The sequence below is a fragment of the Rhineura floridana genome, chromosome 10 (assembly GCF_030035675.1).
Source record: "Rhineura floridana isolate rRhiFlo1 chromosome 10, rRhiFlo1.hap2, whole genome shotgun sequence".
Classification (NCBI taxonomy): domain Eukaryota; kingdom Metazoa; phylum Chordata; class Lepidosauria; order Squamata; family Rhineuridae; genus Rhineura; species Rhineura floridana.
The window spans coordinates 23,980,997-24,005,716 of NC_084489.1; the positions used below are offsets into that span (position 1 = coordinate 23,980,997).

A 24,720-nucleotide genomic window follows, 5' to 3' on the forward strand; every position below is an offset into this window, starting at 1 on the left:
GCTGGAATTTTTTTTTACTGGTTGCTGGATTGACGATTCTGTATAGAAACCAGAAAAGGCATCATGCTCAGCTGCACATATTGGGAAAATCAGAAATTAGGCCCGAGTTACAGCTTATGTGGCCAACCAGCTAGCTATCCATGCTGTGCACAGCAGTGTTTCTGTTCCTCTAGAGCTGTTTACAACCTTTGTCATCAAGTACTCAAGAAAAAGAAGAAGAAAATAGCTACTATGATTATTGTGAGTGCTTTAAAAGAGTAAAGGGTAACTTAGGGTAGGTATTGTTTCAGATCACTTTGAGTTATCTCTTTATTTCACCCTTTAGCAATAACCACCCAATCCTGTTCTACTCATTAGAATAACTGCAGAATAAACAAACTCCTACTTTTTACAGCAGGCAAACAAACATGCTTCTTTTTTGCTGGCTGGGTAGAGAACACAAGTGAAATTGAAACTGAAGAGCAGGGCAAATGAATGTCCAAAGGGTGGAGTTTAACTCTAGCCCATAATACAAAGTTCTAATATTTAACTCTTCAAGTGCCATACAGGATGGATTTTTCAGGATCACTGGAGTAATTATAGGGCGATTGTGATAATGAAAAATCTACTCTTAGTGAGGGAAAGTCTTGAGTGGCCAGACTTTTGGGGGCTCTTTCAGATGAGACTTTTGTTGTGCCCTCACTCTGCCTTATTCACTAAATTATTCAGAGGCTCCTATTCTTAAATTGCTCCTGTTCTTAAAACAAGCTATCATTTGTTAAATGGAGGTTAAAATTGTCTATCATGTCACAAAAAGACAATTTCCCCCCAAAATCCTATCGGGGACAAAGCATAGCTCTAGGTGGGGCTGTGCCCCCATTTGCCTCCTCCTGGCTACAGGCCTGCTTCAGGAGCTTCTCAGGAGTCTGACTTCCCTTCCACGGGGATTGGGATCCAGCAGCACTCCTAGATCTGTGGCTTACAGAGAGAGTAAACAACTCACCCCATCTGCTCTCTTAGGCAACTGTTGCTCTCTAGTTTGCCTTGTAGGAGAATAGGGTTTCCCTTCCTAGCACTTGGGCCATCGACAACTTCAGAGTATCCTGCCCACACTACGCCACTATTTTTTTGCTTTGGAAGCCTGATTAAATTTTATTAAACAGTAAAGTCATGACATGTTATCAACCCAGCTCAGTGTGTGATGTCAAGTCAACCCATCCTTCTTCTGTCCTCTCTGTTAACTGCAGGGACACAAACAGTTTTCCACAGAGTATTGCAAAAATAATTAGGGAATCATGTTTTAGTAATTCAAATGGTCAAAGTTAATAATAACTGACTGGCAAACAATCGTGGGATACATGGAATGACAAAAGATTTATGCCCAACGAAACCGGGAGGGGTGGTTGATTATTACAGCACACTTGAGATTTGAAAGATTTAATACATTTTTGTCTGATGCATTCAACTTTAGGAAAGTAAGTGGAGAAACCACAGAAAATGGGTTTGGATCAGTTTTGTGTTTGTCCCTTACTTATTTTTTTTCAGTCACTCTGCGGTCCCAGGGCAGGTTAAAATATATCCTTAAAACAATTTAAAACAACTTACAAAAATCACAAAAATAGGGTGGATCCTAAAAATATATATCTCAGGTGTCAAAGGCCAAAGAAAAGAAGTGAGTCTCTGGCACTCGCCAAAAACTGTATGATAGGGATAGAGGAGAATTCAGTTCACATTTAAAGCCAGATTTATCAAATCTGCACTTTCAGAAACAATATGAGAAACGAAACAAAGTCATCTTTTGAAATTCACACATATCTGAATTTTGCAATGCAGTTCTCCAACCAAACCATGTTTACAAAGATACATATACTGGGTGCTGGAACATCAGAATATTCAGATATTCAAGCTATCATTTGTTAAATGGAGGTTGTCATTGTCTCTCATGTCACAAAAAGACAATTTCCCCAAAAAAATCCGGGTGAGGGCAAAGCATAGCTCATGGGGGTGGTGCCCCCATTTGCCCTCTCCTGGATACAGGCCTGGAGCCAGCCCTGTAAATATCTGCTTAAGTTTTTAAAAACTCTTTGCTAGGTAGTGGAACGCTGGGAGAAAATTAGGGAGTTCCATCATTTAGATGTGGCCACTTACCTTCCTCAGGATTGCACATTTCAAACAGTATTGTCTTATACAAAAACATAAGTGATTCAAAGTTATCCTCAGAAAACACTTTGTCCTGAGTGCCAGCAATCTCTACAAGTTGAGAGTCATTGGCTCTGAGTATTCCAATGGCATATATGGTGACACCCTTGTTCCTAAGGGCTCTGGCAGGGATTTTCACTTCATCATCAGATTCTCCATCTGTGACCACTATCAGATACTGCTTTATGCCCAGACGTCCTCCTCTGGATGTGTCAAAGTAAGGAGAGGCAAAGTCTAGAGCTTTCCCAGTCTTTGTTCCTTCTTTAATCTGCTTCATTGTGGATATGGCTTTCCTCAAGTCAGCCTTGTTGTGGTGTCTGTTGAGTGGGAACTCTTCTTTTGGATTTGAACTGAACTGGAGAAGTCCAATCTGAACCCTATCGGCTCCAATATCAGACCCGTTTACAATCAAGTGAATGAAGTTCTTTGTCTGGTCAAACTGATCTTTATTCATGCTTTCAGAAGAATCAATCAGCAAAATAATGTCAGCTTTCAAGTTTTTACATACTGAAAATGCAAAAAATAAGAAAAAATAAGGGCAAACGTACTAAAATATATGCTAAATAAGCATTCCTTCTGAATGTCAAGTGAAAAACACAGCAACAGAGCATTCATAAGGTTCTAATCATCAGGGCTGGCACTAGAGGGCAGCCAGGTCAGGCCCTGGCCAAGGACCTCTGAAGGGCCCCTCTTTAGGGTGGGTGGGTAGCTCTCCCTTCTGCGATCTGTGCCATTGTCAGCTCTTGAACCTGCCATGGATCGCAGAGAGGGAGCTCCCATGCACCCCCCCTACTACCACACAGTCCCACAACTGTGAACTCTCAGAACCGCTGTCTATTATCTTTGCGAAATCATGGAGGACTGGTGAAGTGCTGGATGACTGGAGGAGAGCTAATGTTGTCCCTATCTTCAAAAAGGGCAAGAAGGAGGAACTGGGGAACTACAGACCAGTCAGCCTAACATCAATCCCTGGAAAAACTGGAGCAGATTATAAAGCAGTCAATCTGCAAGCACCTTAAAAACAATGCTGCGATTACTAGGAGCCAACATGGATTTATGAAGAACAAATCCTGCCAAACTAACTTTATCTCATTTTTTGATCAGTTAACCTCCCTTGTAGACTGTGGGAATGCTGTGGACATAATATATCTCAACTTCAGCAAAGCTTTTGACAAAGTGCCCCATGTTATTCTGATTAGCAAGCTAGCTAAATGTGGGCTGAAAACAACAGAATGAAATTCAACAGGGATAAATGCAAAGTTTTACACTTAGGAAAAAGAAACCAAATGCACAGTTATAAGATGGGGGATACTTGGCTCAGCATTACAACATGTGAGAAGGATCTTGGAATTGTCGTTGATCACAAGCTAAATATGAGCCAACAGTGTGATGTGGCTGCAAAAAAAGGCAAATGCTATTTTAAGCTGCATTAACAGAAGTATAGTTTCCAAATCACGTGAAGTATTAGTTCCCCTCTATTCAGCACTGGTTAGGCCTCATCTTGAATACTGCGTCCAGTTCTGGTCTCCGCACTTCAAGAAGGATGCAGACAAACTGGAACAGGTTCAGAGGAGGGCAACAAGGATGATCAGGGGACTGGAAACAAAGCCCTATGAGGAGAGACTGAAAGAACTGGGCATGTTTAGCCTGGAGAAGAGAAGACTGAGGGGAGATATGATAGCACCCTTCAAGTACATGAAAGGTTGTCATACAGAGAAGGGCCGGGATCTCTTCTCAATTGTCCCAGAGTGCAGGGCACGGAATAATGGGCTCAAGTTGCAGGAAGCCAGATTTCGACTGGACATCAGGAAAAACTTCGTACCTGTTAGGGCCATACGACAATGGAACCAATTACCTAGAGAGGTAGTGAGCTCTCTGACACTGGAAACATTCAAGAGGCAGCTGGACAGCCATCTGTCGGGAATGCTTTGATTTGGATTCCTGCATTGAGCAGGGGGTTGGACTTGATGGCCTTATGGGACCCTTCCAACTCTACTATTCTATGATTCTATGATTCTGCACGCCCCATCTACCTTTCCCTTGAAGTAAATGCTGGCTGTGCTGTGGGTGCATGCCTGCTATCAACCAAGATGGTGGCCGAGACTTCCCTAAGGTGCTAATGCCCCTGACACCATCTTGGTTGATGGCAGGCATGCGTGCACAGCACAGCCAGCATTCACTTCAAGGGAAAGGTAGGTGGGCCATGCTAGTGGATGCCAGGGCCTGGGCCAGGCTTGTGCCCAAGGGCCCCGGCATGTCTGGCACCAGCCCTGCCCATCATTAAGTTCAGTGATGCCTTCTCATTCACCATTTTCACAGTCTAATATCCTTTGACTTCTAATCTGGACAGTAGTCTGCTCTGAAGTCATTCATTCTTACCACATGACTCAACAGAAATTGATAAGAGTTTTTTCCAGAGCCTAAGCCATGGCTCAGTGTTGCATTTCTGACTTTCAACCATTTAACAATATGGTATTTCCCCCCAAGTTTCCTTCAAAAGATCCAGGAGCAATGATTTAGAAGTTGAAAGTAATTCTCTGCCTAAGTATGAAACAAATAGACCTGCTTTACACTTTACATAGAAACTGGGTTCTGTTGGGCTTTGTCTGGAAAATTCATAAAATTCCCAAACCTATAGTGGGCACATACTAGGGAGAAACAGCCAATCATGATTCCATTCCGTTTGTATAGCTAAATCTTTGTGGGCACATGATTCCCCTTCACATTGTACATTCTTGCTGGTCATGGACCAAAATAAACATTCATTCATTCATTCATTCACATTGTACATTCCTACAGGTAAGTAACACAGCTCATTTTGACTGGACCAGGAAAAGCTACATAACCACCTTATTGTTGATCCAACTGACAATCCTAAGAATAGTGAGAAAATGTTACAGGACACACTGCTTATCCAACAGACAACTTAAGAAAACATAAGGCACAGTGCAGGCCTAGTCTTCTAGATGTCCTCAGAGATGACCGAGGACACACTTACATGTAACAAATATTTCATATATCCTCTGTTCAAGATGATCTGACTGTATGTACTTATGTTTTATTTGATTTGTATTTCTTTCCTGAAAACTAATTTAAAAAATTAAAAGGAAAAAGGAAAACACCTTACCCTCAGGAGAGCAGATGTCTTGCACAATATCATGTTTGATGAGCTTTAGGGAATCAAAATCATTCACAAAAAACATCCGGTCTTTTGTGCCCGCTATATCTTCCAGTTCTTTTTCCACGGCATTCTTGACACCAATGGCATATATGACAATCCCTTCCTGCCGCAGCTCTTCTGCTGCTTTGGTCACCTGATCCTGGGATTCGCCATCTGTAATGATGATGAGGAACTGGGGAACATTGTTCCTGGAAGCTCTTTTAAACAGGCCCTGCATGTATCTTAAAGCATCTCCAGTATTGGTACCACCACCTATCTGCTGGATCACTTTGATGGCTTCCTTTAATTGTGCCATGTTATTGTACTGGGTGATCACAAACTCAGTTTGTGGAGTGCTGCCATACTGAACAACTCCAAAACGAACTTGGTTGGTGCCAACCTGGAACATACTAAACATTTCATTCATGAAGACTTTCATGTCATGGAAATCATGTGGACAGATGCTGCCTGAGCCATCGATCAAGAAATAAATGTCTGCTTCCTCAGTCTCCTCGCAGCCTAATAAAGAAGAAACAAGAGAAGAACAATTCATTTACTGTGATGTTCAGAAAATGCTCAGCTCCTCCCCCCAAACCAGAAATAAAATGTTGCCTAATATAAATTTGTTTCCCAAAAGAAAAATGACCAGGTAGTGAATACACATCAAACAATTATCTACCAAATGGTAACTTAACACAGTGCACACGGAAGCCCTTGGTGAGGGCCAAACTAGGCTGTGTGCTACAATGCAGATCATAACCATTTCCTATACAGTGGAAAGGGGGCAAACTTAAGCTACAACATGGGCAGGCAGGAGGATGTGCTGAGACCATCATGCACCCAGGCAGAGCTTGGAAAAGTTACTTTTTTGAACTACAACTCCCATCAGCTCCAGCCAGCATGGCCACTGCATTGGGCTGATGGGAGTTGTAGTTCAAAAAAGTAACTTTTCCAAGCTCTGCACCCAGGCTTTAACTTCTAAAATCACCTCTCTCCAACTATTTTTTTCCTTCTGGTGGGGGTTATTTCCCATCTCAAAGCCCCACCAGGAGGGGAAAAAACCAACTAGAAAGGAAGCACAGGTGGGAGAACAGTTCACCACTTCCCTCTTGCCCACCCATTCTACACTTTAAATCCTCTCTGCCTCCCTGCTTCATAGGATACAGGCACACCCCACATTGTAATACAGGGCTGGGGAACCTTTGGCCCTCCAGTTGTTGTTGGACTCCACTTCCCATCAGCCCCAGCTAGCATGACAAAAGGTTAGGGATGATGGGAGTTGTAGTCTAGCAACATCTGGAGGACCAAAGGTTTCTCAGCCTGGCTGTAATATTTTATTTATTTATTATTTGATTTATATCCCACCCTTCCTCCCAGGAGGAGTCCAGGGCGGCAAACAAAAGCACTGAAAACACTTTAAAACATCATAAAAACAGACCTTAAAATCTTAATAAAGGGGCATGCCACTGTAATATCTAGTGTTGTCATAGACTCATGCAACAGTGCTTGACCTAAAAACCAATTTCACCCTGTGAATGTTACTGTGGCAATGGCTGGCCAATCCTCTGACAAGTCTTTATTTGTAACATTCACATGCTAGTTAGCTTTCTACCACTTGGTACATTGCCTCTCTTCCCAAAGCAGGGGGAGACCCTAGTTTGTCCCTTATTAGTTGTCTGGAGAGAGAGAGAGTAGATTAGCTCATAACAATGGCGAACCCAGGAAGATTCACAGACACTCAGTGAGCATGTCTGCACTTACCCAAGCTTGCTTGGATAGGATCTTGGAAGTGATTGTGACATGAGTCTCTTACCTTCCTTCAGTGTACGGGACCGCACTGGAATGACAAATGTTTGTGAAACAATCTCATTACAAAGTCGTTTCTTTATCTTCCATTCAATGTTCGATAACTGCAAAAAAGATTCCAGGTTGGCAACATGTTTCCTTGGGGGATGAGATGCAATTTTGTGTAGCTGTCTGCTCTCTGAGCTATTTTGGATGCCCACAGCATATACGGTGACACCACTCCGGCGAAGCTTGGATGCAGGTCTAGTGAAATTATCTAGGGACTGGCCATCAGTGATCACCACAGCCAGCTGGTGAACTCCTAAATGCTTCCTGCTTCCTGCTTTCTTGGTGAAAACCTTCTTCCTTAGGAAGTCTATGGCAGCACCAGTGTATGTTTCCCCTCCACGATACGGCAACTTTTTCACATAGTTCACAACTTCTGACTTCTGCTCAAATGTATCCAGGCTGAACTCTAACCTTGGTTTGTCACTGTAAAGTACCAAGGCAACTCGTACATTATCTGGGGCTATATCCAGAGCACTGATAACCTTGAGCAGAAACGTCCTGGTCAGATGATAATTCCTTTCACCAATTTTGCTGGATTCATCTAAAAGGAAGACAATGTCTGCCACAGATGCACTGGAGCAAACTGTGAACAAAACAAGCATGTAAAAGTTAGAGAAATGACTGCATGTTCAATATGGGCAGAGACATCAAATCCTTAACCAGAGGTGGGGAACCTTCACCAGGGCACCAGTCCCTCCTAAGCAACCTTCTAATCTTCTAAGGACTGTACGCTGGTGGTAGGCAGAGCTAGAGGCAAAATGTGGGCAGTGTAGTGAAATGTGTCTTTAGGTTAGATGCACAGCAGAGAAAGAAATAACTTTCTCTAGAGGGCATTACACACCCTAGGGGGAGCTAGACTGATTGAGTTACTGGAGTTAGTCAGTGCTGTGTCTGCTGGGTGAGGCCAAGTACAGAACAAGTTCAGATGTTTTACTGTTTAAGAATTATTAAATAAAGAAGCTCTATTGTATTCTCAGTCTCATCCTGATCAATATAACAGGCAGAGCCAGAGGCAAAGCTGGATGGAGCAATGGGTGTCAGAGGTTTCTACACAGAGACACTTCGCCATCCTCCATCCAGACAAGCAACAGGCATTAACACAGTTCAAAGACACATTCCAGTCAGGCAAAAGCATTGGAAGAGGGTATGAAGCAAGGCCAGTGACAGATGTGGCCTGGGAAAAGGGTGTGTGGCCTAGAGAGAGGGCTGGGTGGCCACATTTGGTCCCCAGGCCTGAGGTTCCCAAATCCTTAACTACGAAGAGACATTGATAGCTCAATTCTAAACACGTCTCCTCAAATGTGAGCGCCGTTGATTGAAATGTGTATAGGTAAGCCCCATCAGAAAGTTTGTACAAGTCTGCAGCATGAATTCTTGACTATTCTAAGCATGGCCAATCTTCCGACTCCAATAGCAAAAGGCAAAGAGAGGAGACAACGGGCACAGTTGTCCTAAGGGCAGCCCCAGTGTGAGCAATGTGTGAGGCCACACATTCGTAGGACAATATGGGAGCCTGGTGGACAGGCAGAGAGCAACATCTGCTGAGGACAAGTTACACAAACTCTCCACAGTGAAGGTTTCTCCCTGTTACAGTGACAGATGTTCACTGAAGACACAGAGAACTCACTTTCTGAATAACAATAATGTTATATTTGCTGGAAACTGAATGAATTACAGTATTCTCCAGCCTATGGCCTACTTTAACATGAAGTAATCTCTTCAGGAACATAACTGTACCTGCTGGCACATCTGCCTCCAGAGCATCATCATACTGTTGCTGAACCGGTGCTTCCAAAATATCTACCACAGTCTTCTGAATCTGATCAAGGCTCTGTACATCATCAGCCTGATAAACCAAGGGTGAGGTAGCAATCTCCTCCAACTCCTCCCTGTCAGAATTGAAGACACCAACTGTTATAACTTTCACTCCCATTTCTTTCAGCTCCTTTATGGATTCCTTGACATCATCCTCAGATTTAGCAGAGGTGACAACCACCGTAAACTGTGGCGTTCCTTGGTTAAATCGGCTCCCAGCTTCCTCAATAAAATAGACGTCATGCAGAAATCGCAGGGCACCCCCAGTCTGCAGGGGGCCTCCCATGAATACGATGCTGCTCTGGATGTGGTCGAGAACATCTTGCTTACTCTCGTAAGTGTTCAGCAAAAATTCCTTTTTCCCTTCTCCACTGTATTGTGCAAAGCCAATCCGATACTTGTCAGCCCCAACATCAAGTTGTTCGACAATCTGAGCAATGAATTTTTTTACATCTTCAAAGTTGGAGGATCCCATTGTTTCAGAGGAGCCACTAAGGAAAACAACGTCAGCATAGTGCTTTGTAAATGCTAGAGGAAAAAACAACAGGATGTTTTTTTAACAGGGCATGCTGATATGAAATAGAATCCACATTTTAATTACAAAACCCACTGAAATTATTTCTGTGTTCATTGTTCACAAACATTATTATTTGCTCATAAAGTTAAATTGTATAATGTGTGTTTATATGATTGCTGAAATGCAATTAGAATCACCCTACTTCCACTCTCCTTGAATTTCAGAAAGCAGGGTGGCAATCCAAAAGCTACAAGTGCATGGGGAAAACAGCTCTTTGGTCAGAACGAGTATTTTTAAATGGGTTAGAAATAGAAACAAAGGCCCCCTGGAGTGCTGGATCACCTTCTCTGCCAGGCTACCTACAAGAACATAAAAATTGCCCTGCCAGATCAGAACAAGTGTCCTTCTAGTCCAGCTTCCTGTTTCCAACAGTGACTTGCCGAAAGCCAGCTACAGGCCTTGGTCTCTGATGATTCAGCAGTTCCTAATACTGACATGCTCAGATGGTCGACAAAGCTTGAGCCAAGGAGTTGCAAAGGATGTTTAGAGCCGATCAAATCAGAAGTCATATTTAATAAGTTTAAACCTATTGGTAAGGTTGATTGCAAAGGCTCATTAGGGAGAGTTAGCAGCTGCAGCCCCCACCCCTTCAAAAATCAAGTGTGTTCCCCAGGAAGAAACATCATGGACAAGAAGCAAACTACTGACACACATAATATAGTATGAATTGAGTCTTCCTAAGCTGTATCCCAAGAATCTAAAGAGAAAGCCAGACATACCTTGCAATAGGTTCAAACGGATTAAACATGACTTCCAAGGTGGTTGGCTCCAACATCCTATGAAACTTGCTTCCTTTCATTGACCATCAACTTTTATTCACCATTAAGAAGTTAGTAAACATATCAGTATTAGATGCCTTCAAGAATACTCTGAAAGCACTTCAGAAGTGAGGCATTACCTGTTGACATGGGTGTGCACATTTGTATATTTAATTACTGGATAAGAATATTGCCCATAATTGACACTGCTAGGATGTCCCAAGTTCTGTCTTCAACAGCAATACTTAAACTACGATCTAAAAAGGGTTTTTTATGCTTCTCAAGACCTCAGATTAGATCCAGACTAAATTCATTTAATTTAGTTTCCATTGAAATCAATGGGATATGATGGCTAACTTATCACACTGATATCAGTGGGATGAAAGGACAACTTAGTCTGGATCCAATCCCTTACGTTGAGTCCAATCTTATGATATCCTATGAATTTTTGTTGTGAAATTGATTACTATCAGTAAAAGCTTAGTTTCAAAACAGAAAGATGTGAGCTATCAAAATTAAGTATGGTAAAGGTTGCCCTATTGAGATCATATAATCATATATATCCAATCAGAAGAGCTCTGAAACCCCCTCCTGAAATTTCAACTGTTGTGTATTGCAATTCAGGATAAAAGAAAAACCCCTCACGTCCTGAAAATACTCTAGTTTGGGACATTACTTTTCCTAATGCATACTGCAGGGTTGTCAACCCAGTGGCTGCAGGTGCCATGGTGCCTACAAAGGCCTTCATTGGCATCCCCAATAAGGGCCCCCAGACTCTGAGCTTTCATTTTTAAGTCTCAAGCCCTCCTGGAAAGAAAGTTATGAAGCAAAATGTAAAAGTACCCCTCTATGTGATTTCTGTGAAATGAACCAGCCTGGCTGCTCCCTCCTGTCAGTGTTTTTAGCCAATAAGTGAAATCAGAGCTGTGATTGATAAGTGAGTGGTTTGGACACCAGGCAATAGGAACCCCTGGAGTCCTAAACAGCTTCTGTTTTTCCCTCCACTTTGGTGCATTTCCCTTGCTTCTGTATTATTTTCTTGTAGTCCTTGGAATCTCCATAGTTTTCCCTTTTGCCTAGCAACCAGGATGCATCCTTCCTGTGGTGGGTTGTCTGAGATCAGGTGTTTCCTAGACATTAATTTCTGCAAATGCTACTACACAATAAGTGTGGTTGGATGTTAAAGGATCCCCTCCCCAAATGGCAAATGCAAAACATTTAGGAGGGTCTCCCAACCCTCCAGAGAGGCTTTTTGGTGGTATTGGTGGCTGGAGGGGGAAGGAATGGGAGCATTTCCTAGAGCAAGCGTCCTCCCTCTTCCATTGGTTAGTTGCTTAGGTAGTTTGCTTGTTGGGAGGGTCCTTGGTCTGCATCATCAGCATCAGCTTTAATAATATGAACTTCTACCAGTTAGTAGTGAGAGTAACGTAAGAGGAAAAGATGAATACTTTTGCATTTGTGGCTGAATATTTGTGGGCTGGAGAGGCAGGAGAGTGCATGAGCTTGACAGTGTTTATTGTAACTTCCCTATACACTTTGTTGTTAACATGTTTTATTCTAGCTTTTTTCAAATCTCTACAAAGATTCTTGGGGCATCTTTATAACTAAAACATTTATTATGTCTTAATAAATTTGTTCATCTTTGGGGCTGTCAAAAGCTGTTGGCTGATTTAGTTCAAACTTTCTTGTACATTGTGGTTTAACTTGACAAAAAATATTCCAATGCTAGCTGTCGCCCTCCTGGCCTTCCTGCAGAACTTCATCCTAGTCCTATAGTAGCCCACCCACAGTCTGGTTCCTTGGCTGGTGTCCATTTCTTCCATTCCTCCTTTGCTGCTATCAACATTCCATCCTTTCAACCATAAAGACCTTTTAGGGTGAAACTATTTGTTATATCAATTACGAATGTGTGCCTAAATGCAGGGTTTGTTTTTTTATACAAATTGCCAGTTTGTTGCCACCGCACCCCATTCAAATCTGGATGCTAGCACCAAAGGTCAGGGGTGTTTAACTGTTTGCCTCCTGCTGTGGTCCTGAACCAGACTGCAATTGGAATGGGGGGAGAGACTCAATGGGAGATTTTTTCCTATGCAAATTGCAGGGGCAAGGGCCTGAGGTCAGAACATAACAGTGTACAAAGGATTAAGGGCCCCTATCTCCATGCTAGGGCCCTGATTCAGGCCAGGCTCTCCCTATACTGGCAATGTATGCTTTAAAAAAATACAAAAACCCCTGCACTTAAAGACACAAATATACAGCTAGTGTAATATCTAGTATAGCCCTCATACCTCTCTGATCACAGGAACTCCATGAAGTACAGACTTTGCTTTTAGAATGGAGAGAAGTGAGCCCTGCAATAAAATGTTGTAGCGTGGAATGCTGCCTTTCAGGATTCTGGCCACTCTGTTCATTCCCTTGCCTACCTCACTTTTTTCTCGAGGGCCACATTCCCTTCCAGGCAACCTTCCAAGGGCCACATATCAGTGGTGGGTGGAGCCAGAGGCAAAAGAGGGCAGAACAACAAGTGTGAATTTTACCTTTGTACAACATACTCCATCCAGGCAAGCAAAAGGCATTATTAGAGTTCAAGGACTCTGATTCAAGACAGGTAGAAGCAGGGCCAATGCGTGTGTGGCCCAGGGAGAGGGGCTGGGGGCTGGGGAGGGTTTCGAGGGTCAAATAGAAAGGCCCCTGGGCCTGAGGTTCCCCATTCTCATTCTAAAGCAACTCTTGCCTTACTTATTAATGTCTTGGATGAGGAGGTACAGGGAAAGCTTATCCAATCTGCAGATGATACAAAATTGGGAGGGATAGCTAATACCCTGGAGGACAGATACAAAATTCAAAGAGATCTTGACAGGCTAGAGCATTGGGCTGAAAACAACAGAATGAAATGTAACAGGAATAAGTGCAAAGTTCTACACCTAGGAAAAAGAAACCAAATGCACAGTTGTAAGATGGGTGACACTTGGCTCAGCAATACTATATGTGAGAAGGATCTTGAAATGGTTGTTGATCACAACCTGAATATGAGTCAACAGTGTGATGTGGCTGCAAAAAAGGCACCTGCTATTTTAAGCTGCATTAACAGAAGTATAGTTTCCAAATCACATGAAGTACTCGTTCCCTTCTATTCAGCACTGGTTAGGCCTCATCTTGACTACTGCATCCAGTTCTGGACACTGCACTTTAAGAAGGTTGCAGACAAACTGGAACAGGTTCAGAGGAGGGTAACAAGGATGATCAGGGGACTGGAAATAAAGTCCTATGAGGAGAGACGGAAAGAACTGGGCATGTTTAGCCTGGAGAAGAGAAGACTGAGGGGAGATAGGATAGCATTCTTCAAGTACTTGTCACACAGGAGGAGGGCCAGGATCTCTTCTCAGTCATTCCAGAGTGCAGGACACGGAATAATGGCCTCCAGTTACAGGAAGCCAAATTTCAGCTGAACATCAGGAAAAACTTCCTCTTAGAGCAGTACAACAATGGAACCAATTGCCTAGTGAGGTGTTGGGCTCTCCAGTACTGGAGGCATTCAAGAGGTAGCTGGACAGTCACTTGGCGGGTATGCTGTAATTTGGATTCCTGCATTAAGCAGGGGGTTGGACTTGATGGCCTTATAATCCCTTTCCAACTCTACAATTCTATGATTCTGTGAATAACCACAGCAGAGCCTGGCCTTCATTATGATCATTCATCATTAGTATACAAAAGTCCTAACAAGTCTAGAATCGAGTTTGCTACAAGAGCGGAAGCTGGGTATTTCAGAGATAATTTATTTGAAGTTATTGATCAGTTATGGAGCTGTCCTTCCTTGTTCACTGAGTTAACAATTGAGAGATTCAGGCACACTAGACATTTGCTTTGCTTTAAAAGCAGCCACGGGAGAGGTTCAATTGGTTCAGAGCTAAAGGGGTTGAGGGGAGAGGGCTGACTCTCCCATCGCTACTTGCTTCCTTGATGTGATCACCTCCCTCTGGGCATTATTACTAGCCACAGGGGGTATTAAGACAAGCAGAACAGGTTACTCTCTGTGGCTAATAGTACCTTGGGGGAATTTGAATCTGAGAAATGGGAGATAAGGTTTCCCCCAGCACCATAGCCCCAATCCCATCTCCCTCCCAGCTACAGCTGTCCCCAGTGGTGCTATTAGGTAATTTTAAACTCTAGACTTAATGATCTTATTATGGAGATGCGGTCTTCAGATGATAATTTGTATAACTTCAATTACTTCAAAAATGTGATACACCAGACCTGCTCCACTGGGGGGTGGGGGGTGTTCCTGCTCATTGTACTCATTTGGCCCCAGATCCTTGCCCCAAGTGCACTACTGACTGTTCCTAAGCAGAGAAAAATTGGACAAACCAGTTATGAATCTCTTGCATCATATTTAATTTGGATCTTTGACAGCATGAATTGGAAAGCATGAATTTGGATTGATACACATTTAAATTGGAGATTTTGCAGAGGAACTTTCATATTTATGTCCTGGATTTACTTTCTGGATCTGCTATTGATTCCTCGGGTGTGGCTAGGGGTAGAAACTCTCTCTCTCAACCTCAACCCCTCTCCTGTAAAAGGGATACAGTGGCGATCTCTCTTACTGCCACGAACCACTTCCATGGGTTTTGAAAGAAAGAAAAACAGTGTCATCTATAGAGGTAAGGTGAACAATCAAAATCAGTAAATGACTATGTAACCCTCAGGCTTGGTATTCTTGGGAACAAAGTCAACTTTCGAAATCTACCATCTAGTCCAAAGTATTTCCAAGTACTTCAGATGTCAACTCTAAAGTGAGGAGACATGGAAGCCATCAGAGTTAATTCAGAAAAATCAGGATCAGTGCAGTCCTGTAGGAGCAAAGCACTGCTTGAAATGCTATGTCACCAAAGAAGGCAATTTTGCTTACCTTTAATCTGGCTCTCCACTGCAAAGCACATAGTTTGGAGGAGACTGCTGGTAAGATCTTGGAGGATATCAAAACTGTGGACACTAAACAGAAACTTATTAAAAGGCCTGCTGGCCATTTCCTTAAGCTCAGTAGTATCCTGGACACCAATTCCCACCACATAAATGGAGATGCCTCCTGCCCTCAGTTTGCTGGCTGGAACCTTGACTTCATCGTTAGAATCCCCATCTGTGAGCAGAATGACAATTTGCGGGATGTTTTCCTGTACTCTGCTCCCAGCAGATTCAGTGAAGTATCCTTCCCGGATAAAATCCAAGGCAGCTCCTGTGTAAGTGCCTCCACTCCGGAAAGGCAAATTCTGTATTTGTTCCAGAATGTCGCTTTTCGTAGAATACTGGTTTAGGAGAAACTCCCTGAAGGTGTCATTGCTATACTGGGCCAGCCCAATTCTAATCTGGCTGCGGCCAACATCAAGGCTGGAAATCACTGTGTACAGGAAGCTTTTCACCTTCTGAAAATTCTCCAGACCAATGCTGGCTGAACTGTCCACCAAAACCACAATGTCAGCCACAGTGGCTTTTCGACACGCTAAATGAGAAAGACATTTTTAAAAGGGAGACGGGGGGGTGGTTATTACATTTCTATTTGAGGTTACTTCTGGCCCCAAACTAAAACACATCCTGATATTTCTTTGGTCGACCCAAATTAGAATTGTTGTTCAAATGGATTTAATTTTGATGCAATAAAAAGAAGTTAGCATATGTGTGGACCATAGCAGGGTATTTATTATTATTATCATCAGAGGCAGGATGCCTCTGAAGACCAAGGGGAACAATGCTGGCTTGTAGGCTTCCCAAAGGCATCTGGTTGCCCCCTGTGGCAATCAGTGTGATGAACAAGAATTACCTTTAGTAATTTAGTAATTAGGCTCTTCTGATGTTGCTGTTGTTAATATTTTATTGTTGCTATAAGCAGCATCCTGTCCCAGATAAGCCAGGTGGAGCCGTGCAGCTCTGCCCAACTTGCTGTTCAAAAGCCCCAAATGTTCTCTTCCCCAGCATTAGTAGTGCTAAACACGATTGCTCTAATGATCCTTATAGGAGGTTGAGGGAACTGGTTAACCTGGAGAAAACGTGACTGAGGGGGGGACATGACAGAACATGAGAGTCAGTGTGGTAAGGTGGTCAGAGAGTCACTTGTCATCACTGGGTGACCATGGGCCAATCATTGTCTCTCAGCCTAATCTACCTCACAGGGTTGTTGTGAAGATAAAATGGGAAGGAGGAGAACCTTGAGCTCCTTGGAGGAAAGGTGGGATATAAATGTAATAATAAAAAATGAAATGAAATCTTCAAAACCTAAAGGGTTGTCCCATAAAAGGGGCCAAAGACTTCTTCTCTGCAGGTTTAATGGGGTTAAGGAGATGAGATTTCAGTTGAACACTGGGAAAAAGGTCTTGAGAGAAACCACAATTCAACCATGGAACCAATTTCCTAGAGGGTTTGTTAGGCTCTCCCTCACTGGAGGTCTTCAAAGTAGAGGCTGGACAGCCATCTGTTGGGGATTCTCCAGCTCTGGATTTTCTACATCAAGCTGGGGGCTGAACTAGAACAGCCTTCCCCAAACTGGCGCCCTCCAGATGTGTCAACAACTTCCAGAAGCCCCAGCAAACATGGCTTAACAATAGCAACAAAAAGTGACCCCCCCTCCCAAATTACACTGCGGAAATGAAAAAGCCTGGGGTAATGAAGGACTATGAATTCAGCTGAGTTCTGGTTCTTGTACATGCCGACTCTATGATTCTAGGATTAGTATGTGTTGCAAAGCATCGCTGGCACCAAGAACTCAGTTCCAAATCCTATTGACGGCGCTATACATCAGAGTATCGGCTTAACTGAAAGAGAAGCCTGAACACCAAGCCAAATATGGCCCTCCAGACACGCACTATGGCTGGCCAGGTGTTTTTGAGACACACACATGTTTGCATTCCCAGACAGCAAGAAAAACAGAAGTAAAACTGCATAGCTCTTCAGCCTGATGAATCACAAGCTGTTCTGGCAGCAGGCCTGATATAAAGGCCTTTAACATTTTATGAAAATCAGGTTAAAGTATATTTCCCATGAACTTATTTCAACATAACTTTTTTTCTCCCTGAAATGCCTTTGGAACGACACTGGCAGAGAGTCACAGGAAATTCATGCATTCTTAAGAAAGAGATGTCAACAGCAGCTAACATTAACCTAGCTTATGGATATTTCTGCTCTGCATGGATTGCTTCCAAGGGAACAGAACCACAAGTATTTCTATACAAGGCTCGTTCCAAATGCGCTCCTGTGAAGGAAAATGCTCTCTCAGAACCAGATCCACCAGGAACTGGGCATAAAGACTCTGAATTATTCTTTCCTCCCCTCTTTTCTTCAAAATAGAAAAAGGAAAAAAGGAAAGGTTTATCCAGTGTTAGTCATTCTCAGAGTAGACCCATTGAAATGGGTGAACATGACTGGTTTGGGTTCTTCAGTTTCAATGGTGGTATCCAATGTTAGTCCTATTCAGAGTAGATCCATTCAATACACATGACTAACTTAGGTTCATTAATTTCAATGGGTGTACTCTGAGTAGAATTAATATACAGCCACTACTGTATTGGCTTATTTGACTACCATGCACCACCACTCCAGTTATCTGGAATATCACACCTGGTCTTTTTTTATTATTATTTGTTTCATTTATAGACCGCCCATAGCGAGTGGCTCTCTGGGCAGTGTACAAAAAGGTTAAAATACAAAATACCAACAATAAAATCAGACAACAAACAATAAACACAAGCAGCAACTAAAGAAAAAAATAAAACATAAAAAATTTAAATTATAACATAAACGCTTAAAATGCCTGGGAGCATAGCCAGGTCTTAACCTGGCGCCAAAAAGATAGAAGCGTAGGCGCCAGGCGTACTTCTTCGGGGAGGCTGTTCCACAGTTCGGGGGCCACTACAGAAAAGGCCCTAGATCGAGTAACTGTCCTCCGGGCTTCTCGATGGGTTGGTACCCGGAGGAGGGCCTTAGATGCTGAGCGAAGTGACCGGGTAGGTTCATAGCGGGAGAGGCATTCCACAAGATATTGCGGTCCCACGCCGTATAAGGCTTTATAGGTCAAAACCAGCACCTTGAATCTGGCTCGGAAACAAATAGGTAGCCAGTGCAAACGGGCCAGAACAGGTGTTATATGTGCTGACCGGCTGGTCCTCGTCAGCAGTCTGGCTGCTGCGTTTTGCACTAGCTGAAGCTTCCGAACTGTCTTCAAGGGCAGCCCTACGTAGAGCGCATTACAGTAATCCAGCCTAGAAGTTACCAGAGCATGAACAACTGAGGCGAGGTCATCCCTGTCCAGATAGGGGCGTAGCTGGGCTACCAACCGAAGGTGGTAGAACGCATTCCTTGCCACCGAGGCCACTTACGCCTCAAGAGACAAGGAAGGATCGAAAAGAACTCCCAGACTACGAACCTGTTCCTTCAAGGGGAGTGTGACCCCATCTAGAACAGGGTGAACATCCACCATCTGGGCAGGGGAGGCACTCACCAACAGTGTCTCAGTCTTGTCTGGATTGAGTCTCAGTTTATTAGCTCTCATCCAGTCCATTATCGTGGTCAGGCAATGATTCAGCACATCCACAGACTCACCTGTAGAAGATGAAAAGGAGAAATAGAGCTGCGTGTCATCAGCGTACTGGTGGCAACGCACTCCAAAACTCCTGATGACGGCACCCAGAGGCTGCATGTAGATGTTAAAAAGCATGGGGGACAAAATCGACCCCTGAGGGACTCCACAATGGAGAGTCCAAGGTGTCGAGCAATGTTCCCAAAGTACTACCTTCTGGCGATGATCCGCCAAGTAGGAGCGGAACCACTGCCAAGCAGTGCCTCCAACTCCCAACTCCGCGAGTCTCCCCAGAAGGATACCATGGTCGATGGTATCGAAAGCCGCTGAGAGATCAAGGAGAATCAACAGAGTCACACTCCCCCTGTCCCTCTCCCGACAGAGGTCATCGTACAGGGCAAACAAGGCTGTTTCAGTGCCAAAACCAGGCCTAAAACCGGATTGAAACGGATCCAGATAATCGGTCTCATCCAAGAGCACCTGGAGCTGATTGGCAACCACCCGCTCCAGAACCTTGCCCAAAAAGGGGATATTTGCCACCGGTCTATAATTGTTCAAGTTATCTGGGTCTAAGGAAGGTCTTGCACTGAGTTGTATTGCCAGCCTAAAATCAACTGATGAAAGACCTACAGTAGCATAACTGGTTTACAACTCATTAAACTCCTTGCATGGTTTAGGGTTGGCATTGGGGAAGCACAATGTTCATGTGCCTTTAACAACTGTGTGGCAAACAGGTTAAATCTTTTCTCACATGAAAATACAATTCTGGAAAAAGCTTTTCTGCTGACATTCTGGGCCCATCCACGTTTTCTATATTCGGTTGGTGGCTTTGAGTTCCATACATGTCCTGTTTGCGGTCAGATTTATATTGTGAAAACCCAATTTTCAAGCATCCATATTGTGAGCTTTTTGTTGTTGTTGTTGTTGTTGTCTAAATTGCTTTAACATTGACCACTCCTCTAAGGGCTTATCCAAACGGAGTGGGATAATCCACGGTTTCCATATTCGGTTTGTCATCTGATAGTCCTCACTTTGCCTTTTAGTTCGCTCTTTCCCAATTAAAAAAAACGCTTTTTCACACCCGCACACGCAGTGGTAAGACCCCTACATTCTTTTCGCTTTTTCCAAGCTCCGCCTCTAAAACCTCCCCCTATCAACCAATTGGCCAGCAAAAAAATTACGTATGCTCCTCTCCCCCTTTGCAACGAAGCACAATATGGCTGTAAAGGAGTTCTCGCCTCCGAAGGAAAGGCTGCTGGTTGGTTTCACGCCTGCCTTCCCACTGAGAATGAAATTGACACCCTTTTCTTGTTTGCATTTGCGATATTACACTTAAACAAATGTATGTTTTTCTGCCTTTATTGATATTTAAGGTTACACACACTCTGGCAATGTACTTATTTCTCCAAAAAAGCAAGAAACGTGTCCCCCCCCTCTTCTCCCTTTCCTTCCCACGAGAATGAAATTGACAAAGCTTTCTGGAGCAGGCTTGAAACTGACCAGAAGCTCTTTTCTTGTTTGCATTTGCCATATTACACTTAAAGGAATGTATGCTTTTCTGATTTGAAGCAAAAACCCCAGCAAGTAGAATGAAATTGACAAGGCTTTCGGAGGCAGGCTGAAACCGACCATCCCCCCTTTCTCGCTTGCTATGCATTGCAGATCTCACCCATAGCGGCCGCCCAGTTTGCAGGCTGGCAAAAAATAAAATGCATCTGCGCAGTAGTTGCAGACACACACCACAACACCCCACCATTGCGATGATTGGTTCAATTTTCCCGGGCTTATTCTCGCACATGCACAAAAGTGCAGATATGTGATTGGCTGGAATGAGGACAAGGGGCAAGGGGAAACACCCAAGAACCGCCCATCAGCTGTAAAGTCCGCGGTATTGCATCCTAACTCCTGAAGGCACAGTGGATGATTCCCGATTTTAAACAGCAAATCGCATTTTTGCCGGTATTGCAAGGAGCGGATTTAACACACGAAAATGCGTAACAGCGCGAGACGTCATTTGGACGACCAAAAAATAATGAACACACATAGCGGGCATGTCACACATTTTGCAGTCGTCTGGATGAGCCCAAAGTCTACCCCTTTTCAGTGATTGGTCCATAACAGTCATTTGCTTTTCGCACACTTTTTTGGAAGAGTGCAGACATGCATATTTTTAATTCCCATGCATGTGCAGGTTTGTGGGTGTGCAAAAGGGCAAAATTAATGGACCCCCCCTCAAATGCAAGCAAAATAAACCTTTGGGCTGTTACATATAACATAGTGGATACTAAGGATAGGAGCTGCTGGTTATTCCCGATTCCATTGGATTTGTCGAACTGGGAGGCAAATCCCTTTCCATAATGTTTTCCACTATCTCCTGCTGCTACTGTTCTGAAAGGACTTTCCTTCTGCCCAGTGCACCCACCAAATCTCCCCTTCATGCCTCCTCCTCCCAAATTGTATTAAATACTCCACCACCCACCATGGGAGAAAGCATTCAGTTTCAAGTTAGCAAGGGGAAGACCCAGATTAGTCAGTTTATGTCCCAGAGAAAAGAACACAACTTACAGTGCATGCATGCACACACACACACACACACATACACAGAGAGAGGGGGGGGATCTGGCTGCCTGGCTCTGTTGGGCAGGAAAAGGGAGGCTTTGCCTGCTGCTGGATCAGCTGCAAGATCAATGCCACATTAAAGTACTAGAGCTTGCTCCTCTCCCCCCTCCCCCTATCAGCCCAATGAAGCTCATTTAAAAACCTCCTCCTTTGAACTCCATGTTTTCAACGAATTGTTTGCATAATGTCGCAAAATAGCTTTTAAGTGGAAATATTATTCATTAAACATTTGATTTTACAGTTGATCGCAAAATAGGTGTTTTTTTTTTAAAAAAAACCAATGTGATACAGTTACAGAAGCCAGAAGGAGGATACCCCAGTTCAGTCCCAGAAGCAGGAATGAACTGTAAGGAAGGACAGGGGGTGGATCCAAATTTAGTACTGGAAATGCAACTGGCTATTAGGGGGGAAGGAGACAGGGAGCTTGGCATATGATGGAGGAACGCCCATGGACCGCCTATTGCAGGAAAGTCCACAGCATTGTGTCCGAGCGCACAGACGTTAATGCGATTGATTATCAATACAGAAAAGCATATCGGTTTTTTGATGGTATTTCTAATGCGGATTTGTGAATGTAAAAATCCATAGTAGCTTGCAACATCATATGGATGATGGTGAATTAATGAGGACACAAAGCAATAACACTGCAGATTATACATATGGACAGGCCCTCTGTCTGGCAGACATATTATTTGCATGTGGCCTCTGATATATTTTTGAACCCTCTACCCCACCCACAAAAGGTGATTCAAATTTGCCTATGACACAATGTAAGCATGTAAATTTGAACCCTCTTTTGCAAGTGAGGTGGAGGGCCTAATCCACATACAGTGTAGTGGGCTCAGAAAATCCTGTTGGGACCTCTGGTCAGAACCATCCATCTATTGAAATCAGAAAAGGGCAGTTATTTGAAAGGAGAAAAAAGAGGCTGTTTTTAGATATAATGTTTACATAATTGTGCACTTTGAAGGTAAAAATCCACAACTGGCTAAAATGTGCATTCTACTGAGAATTGGCTATCTTCCATGTTCTGTGTTATATTAACAGCATTCAAAACTGACAGATCTCATTTTGTTTCTCTGGTTCTCTAAATATTAACTTATTTATTTGTAAGTGACATAGTGCAGTCCTATACACGTTCTCAGAAGTAAGCCATACTGAGTTCAGTGATATGTGTGGAAAATGCCCTTATTGGTCTATCTTATCTTGTATCAGATTCTTAGTTTGCAATAGATTCCCTCCTCTGGCTATGCGCCTGGGTTGCATAATATAAAAGGGTTTGTGATCTATTTACAGGGAGGAATAAAAATTACCACTGTTCATACACACACACTCTTTTTGGATTTACCTGGAGAAACCTGAGTGATGTGTCGAGAGGCTTCCTCAACAGTAGTACAAATCACCTGAAGTATATTTTGGGAAATACTCTGCAGACCAGCAAAATCTTCCACACTGTAGACATGCATTTCATCTGGGTCACTAGCAATTTCTTGAAGCTCAGACAAAACAGCGTCTTTTATGCCCACAGCATAAAGTGTAATGCCTGCGCTCTTGATCTCCTTTGCCGGTTCATCGATCCTATCCTGAGCTTGCCCATCTGTTATCACTATGGCAATTTGGGGAACACCTTCATAGCGCCGACTTCCAGCCATTTCACTGAACTGATTGTCCAGCATAAACTTCAAACTCTTTCCAGTTTTGGTACCCCCTCCTTTATAGTGCAAGTCCTGTATTTTCTTTAAGATGTCCTCTTTGCGGTGGAAAGTATTCAAGAAGAACTCATTGTGGGGCTGATCACTGTACTGAATCAGCCCAATTTGGATTTTATCCTCTCCAATGTCCAAACCATTAACCAGGGTGTATAGAAAGTCTTGCATGCTTTTGAAGTCCTTCGTTCCTATACTCCAGGATCCATCCACCAGGAACACAAGGTCTGCAACGGAGGCTTCTCTGCAGACTAAAGAAACACATTGCAACATTCTTTCTTACCAACGGGCATTTGTTAGATATAGGACTGACAAAAGAAAGTACTTCATGTAACCCAGGGGTTGGGAAAACATGTAGCCCTCCAAATGTTGTTGGATTCCAACTCCCATCTTCCCTGACCATGCTGGATGGGGTTGAGGACAGCTGGAGTCCAATAACATCTGCTAACACATTTTTAACTTCTGCAGTTTGCTGCCACTAGATATTCTGATGCGCACTGGCTTAAATTGTTTTATGTTTACTTAGTCAAACCCATGAAGGACAGGTCCATAAATGTCTGTTAGCTATCTTAGCTAAACAGAACATCTATCTTCAGAGGCAGTATTCCTTGGAGCAAAGATACAAGGGACAAACAACCTTCAAGCCCTGTCCTTCTGAGATCTGGCTAATCAATACTGAAGAGAATGCTAGATCTAGAAGAATGTGTGCATTCATTATCTAATTACATTTTCAGGGTTTGTGTGTGGGTTTTTTTTTTAATTCCACTCAATAAAATTCAAAAATAATTAATAGATTTCACACACACCCCTCAATAGCGTATTCCCACCTTCCGCAATTTTCAATGAAGCCACATCCTAAATGCTAACCAGGACTTCTGTTGCCCTCTTGTGTTCTATATTTGCTTCTCTGTTCTTTTGAATAGGCAGAATAATGTTACCTATCTTGGGAAATGTTATTCTTGACTTCCAGGAAGGGTGACTTCGCTTGTGCCTGCTTTTGGGACGGGCTCCCGCCTCAAAAGAAGCTTATTCAGATATAAATCAGTCAGAACATTTTTTTTTTTTTGACTGATGAAATTTCTCCCGGGCAGGGAGAAACGTAGAGATCAACCTCAAAGCCTGTTTTTGTTGGGAGGACTGGATTTCATTAATTTATGAGATAAGGTCCAGCCAACAATGCCGGACGGACTTTCTAACAAGCTCTATCTGCTTAAGCGATACGTTTATCTTTTCTTCAAAGAGAGAACGGACTAACAGGCAAGCACCCTTCTTTCTATTATTTTTTTTACTTGGTTTAAATTGTTGCAGCAAAAGGAGATTTGTCAGATTGATCGGCTTTGGACAACTTCTGGGTGAGATATAGCTTTTCTCTGTTATTCACGAAATTAACAGCTTATCTCTGTTTCTGTCGCAAAAAGCTGTCCTGGAAGTGCATTCTAAAGATAATAAACAGAAGAGGGATTTCTATTCCTGATTTCTATTCCGAGGAA

At 43.2% G+C, this 24,720-nt stretch overlaps 1 protein-coding gene across 1 annotated transcript in view; it reads right to left on the reverse strand.

The window, feature by feature from the left end:
• The window catches only part of LOC133365554 (collagen alpha-6(VI) chain-like), a 146,826-nt gene that overhangs the window by 92,570 nt on the left and 29,536 nt on the right, over positions 1 to 24,720 (reverse strand). Inside the window, exons 5-10 of the mRNA XM_061587620.1 lie at positions 22,873 to 23,481; positions 15,252 to 15,839; positions 8,930 to 9,535; positions 7,152 to 7,775; positions 5,306 to 5,857; positions 2,128 to 2,685 (exon numbers count right to left, since the gene is read on the reverse strand). Coding sequence (XP_061443604.1) covers positions 2,128 to 2,685; positions 5,306 to 5,857; positions 7,152 to 7,775; positions 8,930 to 9,535; positions 15,252 to 15,839; positions 22,873 to 23,481 — 3,537 coding nt within the window. The remainder of the gene's footprint in view (positions 1 to 2,127; positions 2,686 to 5,305; positions 5,858 to 7,151; positions 7,776 to 8,929; positions 9,536 to 15,251; positions 15,840 to 22,872; positions 23,482 to 24,720) is intronic.